Here is a 16051-nt window from a genome sequence, read left to right as displayed (position 1 = left end):
CATTAATTATTTTATGTATTTGTTATTGTTGTCTTCATATGTAAATATGTATTTGCTATGTTAAATATGTGTATATGTATATTGATTGTAGTACTTGAGGATATTATATATATTATCAATTTTTCATTTCCATTTTTAGATACTAATAATTGCAACCATTGTAATTAATTTTCAATTTTATATTTTTATTATGATAGGTAAAGTTAAATATTGGGTAGCAGGGATATGAATTTAGAGGTTAGGTATAGGGGGAGGAGGGAGGGAAGAAAATGGTTAGGAGTTAAAAAGTAACAGGAAATGTTGAAGAAGAAATATGGGTTACAAGGATGGGCGGAGAATGGAGAGAAGAAAAAAGGAGATTGCAGGGATATGACAAATATGACAATAAAAAAAATAATAGAGAGAGTGGTACCATGATAGAATATATGAAAGTCGTAGGAGGTATCTGATGACTAACTGGCGTATAAGAGAAGAGGAAAATGATGGTGATTTTTAATAATTTTGACAACTCTAAAGTATATTACTAAGATTTTTTTTAAAAATATATGTTAAAGTTTATGAAATGCTAATCTAAATGTAGTCAACAATTTTAGGGCACAAGATAGGAGGAAGATTTTTTTCTAAAAATGGAAGAAAATAAATTGGTTATAATTTATTTTTTTTATATTATAAGTTTTGATATATGGGTATAACATAATATGTTTTGTCGGATATTGATAAATTGACTTTTTAGAAAACTCTTCTCACCTTACCACCCAACCTAGCTCTCTCATTAAATGCGTTAATAATTCTTTTATCATGTAAATCATTATAGATTAAATTTTTTTCCAAAATATTAAGCATACACTTCCTTAAAATTTTTAGTCTATATATATATTTATTATTTTGTACCACAATATATAAATATATACAATATTATTTTGATTTGAAATATAACCCCGTGCATAGCACGGGTCAAAATACTAGTAAGCATAAATTTGAAAACACACAAATTTAATATCAAGTTAACTATTTACATAGACTTTATTATTATTGTAAATACATGGCAGTTGGGGGGCCCGAAAGAGAGGTCCGTAGTGTCGTGATTGAGCTAAAGAAAGCGGCGAGGCTCGTTAACATGGAGTGGAGGCTCCTTGAAAGCCCAGGAGTTGTGGTAGCTGGTAAGTTGGGGGACCCGAGTGGGGCCCCTGCTCAAGGGAAAAGCGAGCCAAGCCCAAGCGTGGATTGTGATAGTGGAAGCGCGCGGTGGACAATCGGACGGACCAGGGTGAGAGTCAAAGCCGTCCATTCCCTTTTTTTTTTTTTTTTTTGGGTTGCGTAACCATTAACCAACTAGTACTTCTTCCAATGATTTTCCTACTTTGACTGCCGTTGTCACTTGAATGAATTCTTAGGCCCTTTTCGTTGAATTGAATCTCCAAAGTTATTTGTTTTTTGTCCTTCCGAATTTACTAAAATACCCCTCGCCGTTTCTCATCTCTGCCCTCTCTGGCTGGTTTGCCCTACTTTATGGCAAATCTAATATTATTGTTATAATTTTATTGACCCCAAATTAAAAAAAAAAAATTTACTGTTATCATTCGTACAAGATAGTCATTGCCCTAAAAATTTATCCAAAAATACACACATGGGACAAAAATCCCAAAATATTTAAAACGCTTACATTATGTGTGTTTTGGACAAGAAACTATTTGAAATCATTAGTGTAATATTTTTTACAATATGATATATGTGAAACAAAAAAATAATTGAGAAGGTAAAAATATGTATTAGAAAGTCCATTATAATGCAAGTAAATTAGCTATTTTCTCAATCGACCTCAATCTCCCTTTCTGTACTCCATACCCTATCTTCTGCTCCCCCTCCCCTTCTCTTTTCCCATGAAATTTCCTTTTCCATTGCCTATTCTCTCTCTTCTTCTTATTTTTTCCATCACCACTTCTTTCCTCCTTCTTTTCTATCTCCTCTTATCCTCTTTTATCCTAGTTTGCTATGAGAATAGATCATCATTGACTTGGCCATGCAACCCGATTGTGAAGGATAAGAGCAATGGGTGAAGTAAAAATAAAGGGTAGGAGAAGAGGTGGGAAAACAAGGGAAGGGATGGAAGGGTGCGAATGGAACAATCAAGGGAAAAGAGAGATGGCAAGGTATTAGAAGTCCGTTTGGATTCACTTGTTTTTCAAAAATTAATTTTTTAAATACAATATTATAGTTATATATGAATAAAACAACTCCAAAACACCTCATTCATACAATATATAAAAAAACAACTCACAAATATACAAAAAAAATTAAAGAAAATAAATTCTATAACATCTTTCACCTATTATCACCATTCACCGCCAGTCCCACCCATCACTGCTACAACCCCCTCCTTCTTCTTTTCTCCTCTCTCTCATTCATCATCTTCTATTCCCCTTCCCTTTCTCTTCCATGCCACCCCCGTCCCTCCCTTTTCTCCCTCCCTTGATTTGGCTTCAACTAGATGGTGATAGGGAAGAGGGTAGGAAAGGGGCCAGATTGGGGTATGTTGACCTTGGTCGATCAATCCTTGGTTTTGATGATTAACAAACTAAAATGTAGATTTGGGCTAATGTTTTTATGTGAGCAATTTGTTAGAACAGATTCTTGTGGCACAAAAGAAGAAGCAAAAACAGGGCACTCATGTGGGACGTCCGAAAGGAAGCTATCGGACGTCCGAAAGGATGAAGAACATCAAGAAGGAAACTCTGTCGGACGCTCGTGAGGAAGCATCGGACGTCCGGAAGGATCGGACGCACGCATCGGACGCACATCGATCGCATCGGACGTCCGAGAAATTTCGCAAAGATTTGATGACTCTCTGACGACGTTCGGACGCATGGTTCGGACGTCCGACAGGTGGTTTGGACGCAGGGTTCGGACGTTCGACAGGTGGTTCGGACGTCCGACAGGCCAACGGCTAGTTTTGACAGCATTTAATATTTGACCGTTGGAGAGCCTTTTGGAGCCATTTCTCACCTTCTATAAACACCCCAAAGCACAAGAAGACAAAAGACTTTTGCCAACACAAAATACAAGCTTACAAGTGAGATTTTTGAGTAGAAAGATTCTTTGTTGGTTGTATAAGGGGTTGGGGAAGTTGGGTTGTGAGGTTGCTCAAGTGAAGGTTATTCTCTAGGAGGAGTAAAACCTTGGTGAAGGTGAACCTATCACTTGAAGTGGTAAAACCTTGGTGAAGGTTGCCTCATTTGTATAAAATAGTTCTTAATTGGGTGAGTGATCTTTCAAGTGTAGGCTGTTGAGGGTTAACTAGAATTGTTGTAAAACTCCTTGGCTCAACCAAAGTGTGTTTGGGGTGAGGAAGGAGTGAGCCTTCACTTGTACATCTTGGTTAGCATCGCCATCTATTGAAGAGGCTATTGGATTGATATTTGGTTTGCATTTCTTATCTTTTCTCTTTAATTAAGTTTTCTTTATTGTGCTTAAATTTGATATATCTTTGTGCATCATTGTGAAATTGTTTGTACTCATTGGATTGCACCGGGCACTTACAGGGTAATTTGCTAATTTGTTATTAAACTCAAATGAAGATTTGTTAAAAACCTCACTTGGTTTAGGGTTTAGGGAAATACAGCAAAAGTGAGACTGGAAGATGGAACTAAATTTGTAACTACCGGTGAAAATGAGAGGACATTAGAAAGGCTTAATCACGTATTGTTCCCTTGTAATTAAATGTTAGTAGTAAATTCCCTCTATATTCATAAAATCTACAAATTACTATGTGATGATAATAGTGTAATGTATTTGGATAATAAAATGATGGGTTAATTCCACTTTGTCCCCTCAAACTTTGGACGATTACCCACTTCAGTCCCTAAACTTCAAAATGGGATACTTAAGTCCCTAAACTTATAAAATGGGACACTTAAATCCCTAAACCCTTATAAAATGGGACACTTCGACCACCAACGGCATTCAGAATTTGTTAACAATTTTCCTTAAGTGAGAGGTATTTATAAGTTTAGGAACTTAAGTGTCCCATTTTGAAGTTTAGGGACTGAAGTGGGTAATCGTCCAAAGTTTGAGGGGACAAAGTGGTATTAACCCTAAAATGATAATTATGTCTTTATTGTTAGAAGGGAAAATCGCCAATTTAGTCCCTAAACTTTTTTTTTCCGTCAATTTAGTCCCTATATATTATTTCTAGCCAATTGGATCCCTAAACCTATATATCGGTTCCAATCAAGGATCTTTGCAGCGGCGCCACCGTATAATTTCCATTAGGTTCATAATCGTGCAATACAAAAGGGGCATTTTAGGGAATTCCATTCTGGCGCCTTTTCCAATTAAAAAGTAAACGAAACAAGTCTGCGATAAATACACACCCAAAAATCCAAAATGAAAACAAAAAATGTCTTGGACAAAATCCAGGGCTTGAGTCGATGATCTGCTAAATAAAATCAAAGCAAATCGTGTTAAATAAGGAATCGGAGGGCATAAGAAAGCAAATGATGGAGGCAGTGGGGGACAATATGCAGGAAAGGAGCAATGTTGAGGAGAGGAAGTCAAGAAAAGCAAGTAAGTTTAAGGACTATAATGCTGTCTGTTTTGTTAAGTTAATAGCATAATCATGGTTGGTGGGGTTATCTTATGTTAACTAGCAAACATTTTACTGCAACTGATGGTCGGGAATTTGTTTAGGTTATTTTTTTTGTCGTTGTTTGTAGAGATGGGTTCATGTGGTCCCTATCCCTTAAGTTTAATGTGTAATGTTGCTTTCATGTTGTGAAAAAGGTAGACAATGGTACCCTAAATCATGTGCTTGTAAACTACTAGATTGTGGTGTAAATTAATTTAATTTGTTTGAAAATGAAACAGGTGCTGAGTCGGCTGAGTTTACTCTGTATGTCTACTATGGTGGGGCATATTTTGAAAAACCAGAAACAAAATATTTGGGTGGTAGCATGGAGCTTTTTGAGGGGGTTTTGGCCGAAAAAATTAATATGGCTGCTGTCAGAGGTTTTGGCTACTTACTTGGGTGTCATGCAGATGCTAACTATAGGTATAGAATCCCAACTGAAAATGGTGGGTTGAGACTTAGGCAGATAGATGGTGAAGATGATGTAATAGACATGGTTGCCATAGGTAAACAAACTGGAAAAGTTGAAGTTTATGTTGTATATGACTTTCATATTAGATCCATAGATCTTGGTTTGAAGAACTCCTCACCTGTTGAAAGTGAAACTAAGAAGGAAAATGAGGATTTATGGAATGTGGACATCACATTTGATGACTTCATTGGGAATGAAGAACTTCCAGTTCATGTTCCCGTCCAAGAATTGAACAATGGTAAACGGAGAGGTCCTGAAACTGAAGAAGAGGATGGTGCTGAGGCTAAAAATGAGGCAGAATCTGAGTCAGGTGATGATGGTGAAGGATTTTATGATAGTGACTACGATTTTAGTAAAGATGAGGATGACATAATATTTAATCATTGTAGTACTACTGTTGACAATGCAATTGATGGCCAGAATGTCATATGTAATGTTGGTGTTGGAGGGAAAGCTGGTATACCAAATGCTGAAGAGAAGAAAGTACCAGTACAATCACATAGGCAAGAACAAGCAAAAGTAAAAGAAAGTCTTGCTGCTGACTTGCATTTTGATGTTTATGACGGGGACCAAATTCCTGTCCAAGAGGAATCAGATTCCATAAACACAGAGGAGTTACACAGTTGCCATGATTCCTCAGATGAAAACACTTCAAGAAGTAAGCCGAAATATGTGAGATTTAGGCCAGAAGTTGACATGCAGAAACCTAAATTGTTTGTTGGTTTACTGTTTGACACAAAGATGCTCTTTAAGAGAGCTGTTGAATTATATTCTGTGCAGTGGGGTAAGGAGCATACTTGGGAGAAAAATGACCATAAAAGAATCAGGGCAAAATGCAAGAATAAACAATGCATGTGGTTTACTTATGCTGCAAAAGAACCAGATTCTGATGCATTCGTAATTAGAACAATGGGACCACAACATCAGTGTGGTAGAACTTTCCATCACAAACATGCGAACTCTGGTTTTTTGGCTAGATATTACATGGAGTTTTTGCGCATGAATAGAAAAGTTACAGTTGGTGCATTTAAAGAGAAGGTGCATAAGGAGTTGAATGTGAATATCACAAAGGATCAAGTTTACAAGACCTTTGCAAAAGCCAAAATCCTGATTCAAGGGAAGTATCAGCAACAATACACAAGGATTTCGGACTACTGTGAGGAATTATTGAACTCAAATCCAGGTTCCACAGTGCATGTCGAGACAGAGGTTGATGAGGATAGTGGAAAAGAAAGATTCCAGAGGTTGTATATTTGTTTTGCAGCCTTGAAAAAAGGTTTTAAGGAAGGTTGCCGCCCTATACTTGGTGTTGATGGCTGCCACCTATGAGGACCACACCCGGGAGTACTCTTGACTGCTGTAGGTCTTGATGCTAATGATTGCATCTATCCTATTGCCTATGCAATTGTGGAGACTGAAAACAAGATGTCTTGGAAATGGTTCATCGAGTTCTTAAAGTTTGATCTTAAAATCCATGACCAGAAAAGATGGACATTTATTAGTGACAGGCAAAAGGTGAACATTTATGTTTTCTAATAATACTACTGTTGCAAAAAAATGTGAGTTTATACTAATTTGTGAACTTTTTTTTTTTGTAATTTCAACATCAGGGATTGGGTTCTGCAATCCAAGAAATTCTTCCAGGAGTGGAGCACAGACATTGCGTTAGACATCTACGCAACAATTTTAAGAAGCACCATCCTGGTGAAACTATTAAGGGAATGTTTTGGACATGTGCAAGGAGCTCATATGTTAATAAGTTTGAAGCTGAAATGGAGGGATTGAGGCAATATGATGAGAGTGCATACCAATGGCTGGTTGATAACACATCACCCAACCATTGGTCAAGGTCATATTTTAGGACTACTTGCAAGTGTGACATACTTCTTAATAATGTATGTGAGAGCTTTAATTCTGTGATATTAGAGGCAAGAGAAAAGCTCATCCTTGGTATGTTAGAAAATATTAGGATATACCTGATGGAAAGATTGAGAACAAAAAGAGAGTGGATGAGAAAAAGAAATGATGTTATCTGTCCAAAAATTCAAAAAAAACTTGAAAAGATTAAGGAGGACTCTAGATCAAGTATTGCTAGGTGGTCTGATGAATCCAGATTTGAGGTGACACCTATTTATGGGAGTACATTTGTTGTTGATTTAAAGGCAATGACTTGTACATGCAGAAAGTGGGAGTTGACTGGTTTACCTTGCTCTCATGCTGTTGGTTGCATTGCATTGACTGGAGCTGCACCAGAAAGTCTAGTGCACCAATGTTATTCTAGAGATGCTTATCTGAAAGCTTATGAGCCAGCTATTGGTCCAATTAATGGACCTAATAACTGGAAGAGATCTAAAAACGTCCCTATGTGTGCACCAAAGAAGTTGAAGCTGCCTGGAAGGCCTAAAAAGGCAAGAAGGAGAGAATCTGATGAGCCAAGGCCTGATTCTAGAGGTTGTACAAAGCTATCCAGGAAGGGTGTCACACGGATGACTTGCTCAAAGTGTCATCAGAAGGGTCACACTAAAAGAAAATGCCAACTGAATGTTAAAGGAGATAACAGCAGTGAAAGAAGACCACCTTTGAACATTAACAAGTGCTCAAAGTGTAAGGTGCTTGGTCACAATGCTAGAACCTGCCCAATGGTTGCCAAAGGAGAAGAAGATATTGATCATGTTTCTGGTATGGATCAAGACGATGCTGATCATGTTTCTGGTATGGTTCAAGAAGATGTTGATCATGTTTCTGGTATAGTTCAAGAAGATGATAATCATATTTCTGGTATGGTGCAAGAAGATGCTGATCATGTTTCTGGTAAGGTTCAAGTGTAATGAAGTTCATTCAGTTCTTTCTTTTCTTGGATTAGTAATACTTTTGTTGTTGTTTATTTGGTTTTGGTTATTTAATGAAGTGCAAGCTACTGAAATTGCTGAAGAAATTGATGTACAACTCAGTGCACCGACTAAAAGCTCACAGAGGCCAAAGAAAAGGACTATGTGTTGTTATTTTTGTCATATTCCAGGCCAGAGCAAACGTACTTGCACTTGTAGTCAAGCACAATCTTGGCGAAAAAGGATGGCTGTTGTGAGTAGAAGAAAACTCAGAGTGAGTTTTTTACTTACTATTGTTACTATTGTTGTGAGTAGAAGGATGGTTGTTTCAGTGTTACTATTGTTCTTGTGTTTCTCACTAGACATGCATTTATAGGCTCATAGGATACTTGATGAGCAAGATGACCAGTGAAGAAGAATGGAATTGATGTCTGCTGACGTAGTTGCAAGCTGGAGATGTTCTACTTTGTTTGCTGCTGAAGATATATAGATGGAAAGCTGTCTTTTGTCCAATTTTGTATCCATCTGAAAGCTTTTGTACTAGCTTTCTTTTGTCCACTTTTGTATCTACTCTGGTTTTGTGGTCCTTAATCAACAACCGAACCTAGTTCTTTTGGCTGGTAGGACTTGGATTACTTTTGAGAATTGTACAGCTGAAATCAGTTATATACTTTTGGGAAATTGATTACTTTTGCTAGAAATTGATATATCAGTTGTTGATTATATATTGCATTGTTCCAATTGAAGATGTTCGTATTAGCCGATGACTATATATTGCATTCATTCAAGCAATGGTCATCACTTCTGCAATATTTTTAAGTTGATGAATATATATTGCATTCATTCAAGCAATGGTCATCACTTCTGCAATTTTTTTAAGCTGATGACTATATATTGCATTCATTCAAGCAATGGTCATCACTTATGCAATTCACTCAAGTTGATGACTACATATGACTCGACTGAGCAACAATTTTTTAATGGCCATCACTTCTGCAATTCTTCCACTTCAGTCAACATTGTCAGCATAACATTGAACTTGTCACAGAAACTTACATGAGCAATCCAGATGCAAAACAGAGTAATAACAAATCCAGAAGCAAAACAGAGTCAAACATAGATGAAAACTCAATTGTATTTACTTCATTTTAAAGTACAGATGAACCATACAATTCCATACATTCTTCAAAACTACTGCAACATCTTCAATTCCAGCAAACCTTGTTTCTTCCTTTCCTTGCCTCCAAGTACAAAAACAAGTAAAACGCCAAAACAGATACAAATTATAAACAATATTTTCACTTTTGCCTTCAACTTGTTCATTTCAATCAATAATGCTGCGTTTTCTCTCTCAACACTTCTCAGGTCCCTTAAAAGTGCACCCATTATATTTTTCATCTTTTGGGGTATGGGTGGATCATACCACAAAAAAAATCTGCAAGCACCACGTTTCTGCATTTACCACCATTTCATAGTTAAAAGACAAGAAATATTTTAACAAATTCTAAACTTTATGCACATACAAAAAAATTACCCCATAATTTCTGCAACCATGAAACCTTCTTGATGGATTTGCCTCTGTCCAAGCAGTCACAATTCGGCATTGTTCTTGGCAATAGCATCGCACGATGTTGTCTCCACTGTAGTATTTCTCGTTTCCTTCATAAATCGAGTTTCCTGTTTCTGAACCATTTGATCCTTTGACGGTGTTAATAAATTGATCACTGGCTGAGCTTGAGGATGCTTTGTCCCAATTCTTTCTCGAATGCATTGAATTACAGTGCTTTTTCTACGCGGGTCTGCAAAAATTGGACAGCTCTCTTTGGTGCAAGAGAGGTAGTACCTAGATTTGGGCTTTACATCGATTTACTTTTTAATTGGAAAAGGCGCCAGAATGGAATTCCCTAAAATGCCCCTTTTGTATTGCACGATTATGAACCTAATGGAAATTATACGGTGGCGCCGCTGCAAAGATCCTTGATTGGAACCGATATATAGGTTTAGGGATCCAATTGGCTAGAAATAATATATAGGGACTAAATTGACGGAAAAAAAAAGTTTAGGGACTAAATTGGCGATTTTCCCTTGTTAGAATATAGTCAAATGATCATTCAAAATTTTCTTTTTCTTCTTCTTGTTTTCTTTCTTATTGTTTAAATTTCCTTTTATTCTTTCTCAATTCCTACTATAAAGTTCTGATTCTGATAACAATGTGCTAAAAAATTTCTTATGGAAAAATTTAATTATCATAAGAAATTTAATTCCTGGTATGCATTTATTGATATTCGATGTAAAAAATAGGAATAATGACACTTTGCCCTTCTCAATAACAAAAGATAAGTACTTTATCCAACTAGGAATATTTTGTTTGGTGTTTTATCAAAGAGAAAATGACGTGACAAGGGTTTCGTTTGAAAACAAAAGAAAAAAGAAAAAGAAGCAAAATGACTGAATTATGTTTGTCGACAAGTCTACCTTTTTTTTCATTGATAACCAACATCATTTATTTCCCAAGTATAAAGGAACATAGATTTTTTTTTTTTCAGAACAAAAGATCAACAATATCACAAATAAATAAATAAAAGAAGTTGAACAGTCAGAAATGTTCATAAGTCCGGTACTCGGCCCACGAAGCAAAATTTATTTAGATGAATATATAAGATGATGGTTATGCGATAATTATTAGTTTTAATGATGACCAAATAATGAAGTTATAGATTTTTAGTTAGTTTTTAATTATGCATTATTAAAATTATTTTTTAGAGAATATACTGACTATTCGACCATGTGGGCATCGTGATTTTGTGTCGAACTACAAGAATCGAATCAGTTCTCACAATTTTGGTGCGGGGGTCGGGCACCTGACTCGTAAACACTCCAAACTGTTCTGCTATTTTTTGTTTACTTCTTGTGATATTGTTGATCCTTTGTTCAAAAGAAAGTCTATATTTCTTTATAGATGGGAAATGTATTACTATTAGTTATCAATGGCAGAAAGGGTAGACTAGTTAACAAACCAAACTATTTGTTACGTCTTTTTTTTTTTTATTTTTAAAGTCTGATAAAATACCAAATGAAATATTTCTAATTGAATTTGTTTGGATTGAGCATTATTTACCCAGTTTTATTTGCTTACATCATCATTACAATTTCCAATACACCTTTTTATCTTCCCAATTACCTTTTTATCTCACATACATCACATCATAAAAAATGCTACAGTAAAAATATCTCAAATAATCCCAAATAACTTACAATCCAAACAAACCTAGGAGGCCCCCCGGGCGCCGGGGGGAGTGAAGAAGCTTCAGATAAATATTTTACTTATATTAGCAGCATAATACGGTCTCGTAGGCACCAATATTTTTACTTAGTTTTACAACGTTATTATTATTTTTTTATGAAATAACTAATTCATTTTTTTCTTATAAATATAAAAAAAAATTCGAAAGAAAGATGTTGTTGAAAGAGATGCCAAAAATGGTGAATTGAGGGGGAAGGGTTAGTGTGTCACTGTGCTGGGGCGGGTGGTCCCACCCTGGGGGCTTGGTTGGTTTGACCACTGCCGCTTTGCCCACAATTCCTACGACTCTCTCTCTCTCTCTCATAACTTCGCCAACCTTTTGCTTTATCAGCAAAAAAAAAAAAAAAAAGAAAAAGAAAAATCGCTTTGTTCCTTTCCTCATCCTACACCAGCACTAGCAGACTAGTCTAGTTAGTATTTCATTGAGATAGAGAAATTTTGCTCCCCACCCAAAAAATTCCAAAATCAAAGCCCTCGAAATTTATCATCAAGATTGGATTTTTTCTCCTTTCTTTCACAAATCGGGAGGTTTGAGATTAGAAAATGGAGATCTAGTCTACTTCGGTTCAAACTGTCCTCAAAGATCAGCTCAATTTTTGGAGGAAGGGATCATTTGTCTCCACCCCAAGGTTTGCTTTGGATATGCTATCTACTAGTACTACTTACTTGTATCTATTTCTTCCCTCATTTGTTTGGATTCTTTCTTGTCTTTTTTTTTTTTTTTGGGTTCTCTTGAATTTTTGGGCACTTGGATTCATGTCTGCTCTCGCTATGCTAGCCCCTTAGGAAAGCCGCAATTTTCACCCAGGAGATAACAAAAATAGCAGTAATACTATGACTCTGTTCTTTTTCTCTATTATCCACCCATCTTTTCGCTTTCCTAGATTGAAATTTTAGTCATTGAAATGCTACTATATTGTTTAACTGCCTGCTTGTTTGTTGGAATACTATTACTCTTTCCCTGCCAAGGTTGTTTTTTGGACTTTCTGAATCCGGGGGTTCTCTCTCTGTCTCTCTTTTATTTGTATATGTTGCCATCTGAATCTGGGGATCATCGGTTTATAACTGGTAGTAGCCTACCGAACGAGTACATCCCGTTACCTCCGTGTATGCCTATTTGTACAAATTATGTTGAACTGAATTTTAGGACGATCACGCATCTGAAAACCAGTGGTGACATTTTTTAAGCGGGAAACACTCACTATTCCATTTGCTTCAACATATCGTAGTCCTCTCTGGTTTATCACATTCTTCTTTTTTCTTCACTTCCTTATCCCTTTTTATGGGAAGGACATGGTGAATTCCTAATCTGAACACCATCTTTGTTTGCCTAATTATTCTTTGCATTTTGCCCCCATGCAAGTGCCATTCGGCTGTGGATATCCATTCTCTTAGTAATTTGATATGATTGTAACAGACATACAGAGCCATGTGGCATAGTATTGTGCCTTAATCGTATCTATCGGTTCATTTGGCTGGAAACAGATAAAACCTGGATTAGTTCTTTCTCCGCAACATGGGTTGTTTCACAGTTCTGAAGAGCAAAAAGAAAAAGATGGAGCAGATCAATTACTCCATCAAATCCATCCATTCTCAGGAACATTCACCTACGACTTTGCCTGAACCGCAAAAGCATACGAGGTCATTGCAATCTGCACCTCCAAGTTTCAGAACTAGAGTAAAACCTGTCCAATCCAATACCAAGCAAACCAACAGTAGGATGCGAGCTTTATCTGCCCCTTCAAGCCTTGTTGTGGCTGAAGATACCCTGATATCAAATGAATGTGAAGAAGTAGATGAATCCAAGAGTCGCGTTGGATCTAAGAAAGAATACCAGCCAGCAAGTCCTCAACCTCTTCCTCTTCCGTCACCTCAGATTGCTGTAGCTTTGAAAACTATGGCAAGCTTTAAAGGGGGAAATGCCAGTGGTCCTCTAAATGCCTCTGGACCCTTGCCTTTGCCCCCAACTCCACCTCCAACAATGTCCCCTTCAGGACCCCTAAGAAATTTTTCGTACAAAGAATTAGCTGTTGCTTGCCATAATTTCTCTCCTGAGTTATGCATGTCAGAAGGGCTTTCTTCAGTGATCTACAGAGCCTCTTTTGGGGAAGAGGCTACTGCCTCCAAAAAGCTTGAAGCCACAATCACCCGCCTTCACCCCTCTAATCAGGTAGTACATGGTTGTTCATCTCTTCTTTGTTTTTTCCTTTTCCATGGTCATAGCTGATTTTTACTTTACATTATGCTTCTGGTTCAAAATCAGTTCTTTGGTTCCCCACTTAAGTTTGTTGACATGCTTTTATTGGAGGGCTGCTCCACAGTCGTAAGTCCAGTGAATACCTAACCAAGTGATCGTCAAGTGTATGCATGTACACTTGATATGTGACATTTAGTTTGGCAAAACAGCTCTTTTAGCTTTTTTTTTTGGTTGGGGGGGGGGAGGTTGTTGGAGGGGGGGATATTATGAATTTCAATACACCTTCACTGTCAGCTTTTGCATAACTTCAATATCAAAATTGGTTTTCCAGGGCTTAAAGGAATTTGTCAATGAGGTGAATACTCTTACCTCTTTGCAACACCCCTATCTTTGTAAGCTGCTTGGTTATCATGCGCGTGAAGGATCAGAACACAGGATGTTGGTTTATGAAAGACTTTTCCATGGAAGCTTGGACCGGCTTTTACATGGGAGATCAGATGGTCCTCCGATTGACTGGAATGCCAGGATGAAAGTTGCTTTATGTGCTGCACAAGGTCTCACATTCTTGCATGAAGAAGGGCCTTTCCAGGTACCGAAAATTTATGTCAGAAGAAGACATAGGAACCAGGAAATTTGGCACTAAAAGGAACTTTTTTCTTAAGCTTCTGGTGTTAATATAAGTATATAACTTCAGTTTTAAGTGTCATACTATATCCTTCTATCGGTCTTAGAAGTATCCTAATTTAAGTTTAAATATTGGATTAATCTACTATACACTAACAGTGTATACACTTTCATTATTGGATGCATGACACGTAATCTGAATTTGAATTTGAAATTCAAATTTTGCATGTGTGTCGTGCATCCAAACATGATAGTGTATATAAGATTAACTCTTAAATATTTATCCCTGTCATGATATGCAGTAATTAATTCTGTTTACTTCATGCCTTCCTTTAATTGGCAGGCTATGTTCCATGAATTTTCAACTGCCAATGTACAGATTGACAAGGATTTTAGTGCAAAGTTGTCAGGATATGGGTGCATTAGCCACATCCCTGAGACAGACATCTCAAGTAGTAATTCAGTAAGCAATGCTATTCTTCATGCTAATGGTTTCTTTTTGTCATTTCTTCCCTGTTCATCTTCTCCCTGTCCACTTTTTACTTTTTTCTTTTTTTTTTTTTAAATAAATATTGGACTTCCCAATTTTTGTTTTGTTCGAATGGTTAAATTGGACGAGTTTGATTTAAGTCATCTTATTAAAGATAGACAAGCTGTATTGAATATTCAAGTTCTAGTTGTTCCCATATTGGTTTGGGTATAGTTTTTTGAAACTAGTAGTAAGGAAAATAAATTGCTACTGAAGATAGAAAAATCAAATCAAAATTCAGGGAAAACTCCCAAAGTTTGGTGGGCATGACATGGTGAGTTACTAAAGAATACTTTAACTTTATGATATTGACCTCAAAAGGTGAATGTTTTGTTAAATTGATTTATGCTTTTGCAAGGTTATATTATCCAGAATTCTAACTCAGCGGTGAACATATTTGATTCATTTTTGGTTTCATTTGTTTGGAACTCCTTGCTTGTGGTCTTTACCAATTCTAGACTGTTAATTTTGGCCTCATTATCCATCCACTCAGGCACTGGCAAATCTTTCACTGGAGACACTAGAGAGGGGGCTGCTGACTCCTAAGAGCAACGTTTGGAGTTTTGGGATTTTGCTGCTTGAATTGCTTACAGGAAGAAAAAACCTCGACAGTCGTCGTCCAAAGGAGGAAAGAAACTTAGTAAAATGGAGTAGGCCTTTCCTAGCTGATGATTGCAGACTCTCACTGATCATGGACCCTCATCTCAAAGGTCGGTTCCCATCCAAAGCTGTAAGGACTGTGGCTGATATTGCTCAAAAATGTCTTCAGAAGGATCCATCTGTGAGGCCCACCATGAGGATTGTTGTGGAGCATCTCAAGACTATTCAAGATATGAAACATACTTCTAGGTTTCCATTGCAAGAGCCTGGGGCAGTTAGTGGAAAACACATATCTAGATCACCTAGCCTTAATGGAATCGTTATGCCGGTGCCCAGGTCAACTTCTTATCCATCTCCCCCAGCAACCAGGCCATCAATTTCGCTGACTACGCCAATTGTGTTGCCTTCATCTCTTCTTCCGCGAACTTGTTCCTCCGCTCTCTCCTTGGATGAAGTTGATCAGCAGGAACGCCAGAAGTCATCATCCTCAACTGTTCCAAGGTCCAGCGTGGAAGGATTTTGAATGTTAATAGAGAGCATTTTTTTTTTTCATTTTTTAGGTATATGAGTAGTAGTTTACAAGATATATAGAAGATAAAAGATGTGTCTGCTCTTCTTCCCGTTCCTCCAGAACATGAGGTGGGGGGATGATTTTTTGTAGATAAAAAAATGTCTTGTTATAATGGCATTCTCTTCCTTTGCGGTATTTGTTGTGACCAAGATGCAAATGACTTATCCCACATTGCTTCATTCCATTTCCTTTGCGGTGACTCAAGACTGCCCCATCAGCTTAGTTGAAAATTTTCAGGTGGATGTTACAGGAAAATGATACCTAGTGAAAATATAATACAAACTACAGGGTTCAAGATTTCT

At 37.0% G+C, this 16051-nt stretch overlaps 2 protein-coding genes across 2 annotated transcripts; one reads left to right on the top strand and one right to left on the bottom strand.

Moving 5' to 3' along the window:
* Window positions 1-9115: 9115 nt before the first annotated feature.
* On the bottom strand, window positions 9116-9980 carry LOC113776480. Its single transcript, XM_027321659.1, has 2 exons — window positions 9459-9980; window positions 9116-9376 (listed from the first exon to the last, which is right to left on the bottom strand). Exons 1-2 carry the CDS (start codon window positions 9693-9695, stop codon window positions 9116-9118), a joined length of 498 nt encoding a protein of 165 aa, XP_027177460.1. The 5' UTR covers window positions 9696-9980.
* A 1630-nt stretch (window positions 9981-11610) lies between these two features.
* On the top strand, window positions 11611-15884 carry LOC113776468 (probable serine/threonine-protein kinase PBL11). Its single transcript, XM_027321642.1, has 5 exons — window positions 11611-11857; window positions 12714-13398; window positions 13757-14014; window positions 14393-14512; window positions 15072-15884. Exons 2-5 carry the CDS (start codon window positions 12745-12747, stop codon window positions 15699-15701), a joined length of 1662 nt encoding a protein of 553 aa, XP_027177443.1. The 5' UTR covers window positions 11611-11857; window positions 12714-12744; the 3' UTR covers window positions 15702-15884.
* Window positions 15885-16051: the final 167 nt, after the last annotated feature.

The sequence above is a fragment of the Coffea eugenioides genome, chromosome 6 (assembly GCF_003713205.1).
Source record: "Coffea eugenioides isolate CCC68of chromosome 6, Ceug_1.0, whole genome shotgun sequence".
NCBI classification, from domain to species: domain Eukaryota; kingdom Viridiplantae; phylum Streptophyta; class Magnoliopsida; order Gentianales; family Rubiaceae; genus Coffea; species Coffea eugenioides.
The sequence above is the reverse complement of the archived record's forward strand: the minus strand, read 5'-3'. Positions and strand labels throughout refer to the sequence as shown.

Coding starts and splice junctions, on each gene's coding strand:
- LOC113776480 (XM_027321659.1), bottom strand. CDS start 9,695: ATGCATTCGAGAAAGAATTGGGACAAAGCATCCTCAAGCTCAGCCAGT. Junction 9,377..9,458: donor ATGGTTGCAGAAATTATGGG/GTAATTTTTTTG, acceptor TGGTAAATGCAG/AAACGTGGTGCTTGCAGATT.
- LOC113776468 (XM_027321642.1), top strand. CDS start 12,745: ATGGGTTGTTTCACAGTTCTGAAGAGCAAAAAGAAAAAGATGGAGCAG. Junction 13,399..13,756: donor GCCTTCACCCCTCTAATCAG/GTAGTACATGGT, acceptor TTGGTTTTCCAG/GGCTTAAAGGAATTTGTCAA. Junction 14,513..15,071: donor ACATCTCAAGTAGTAATTCA/GTAAGCAATGCT, acceptor CCATCCACTCAG/GCACTGGCAAATCTTTCACT.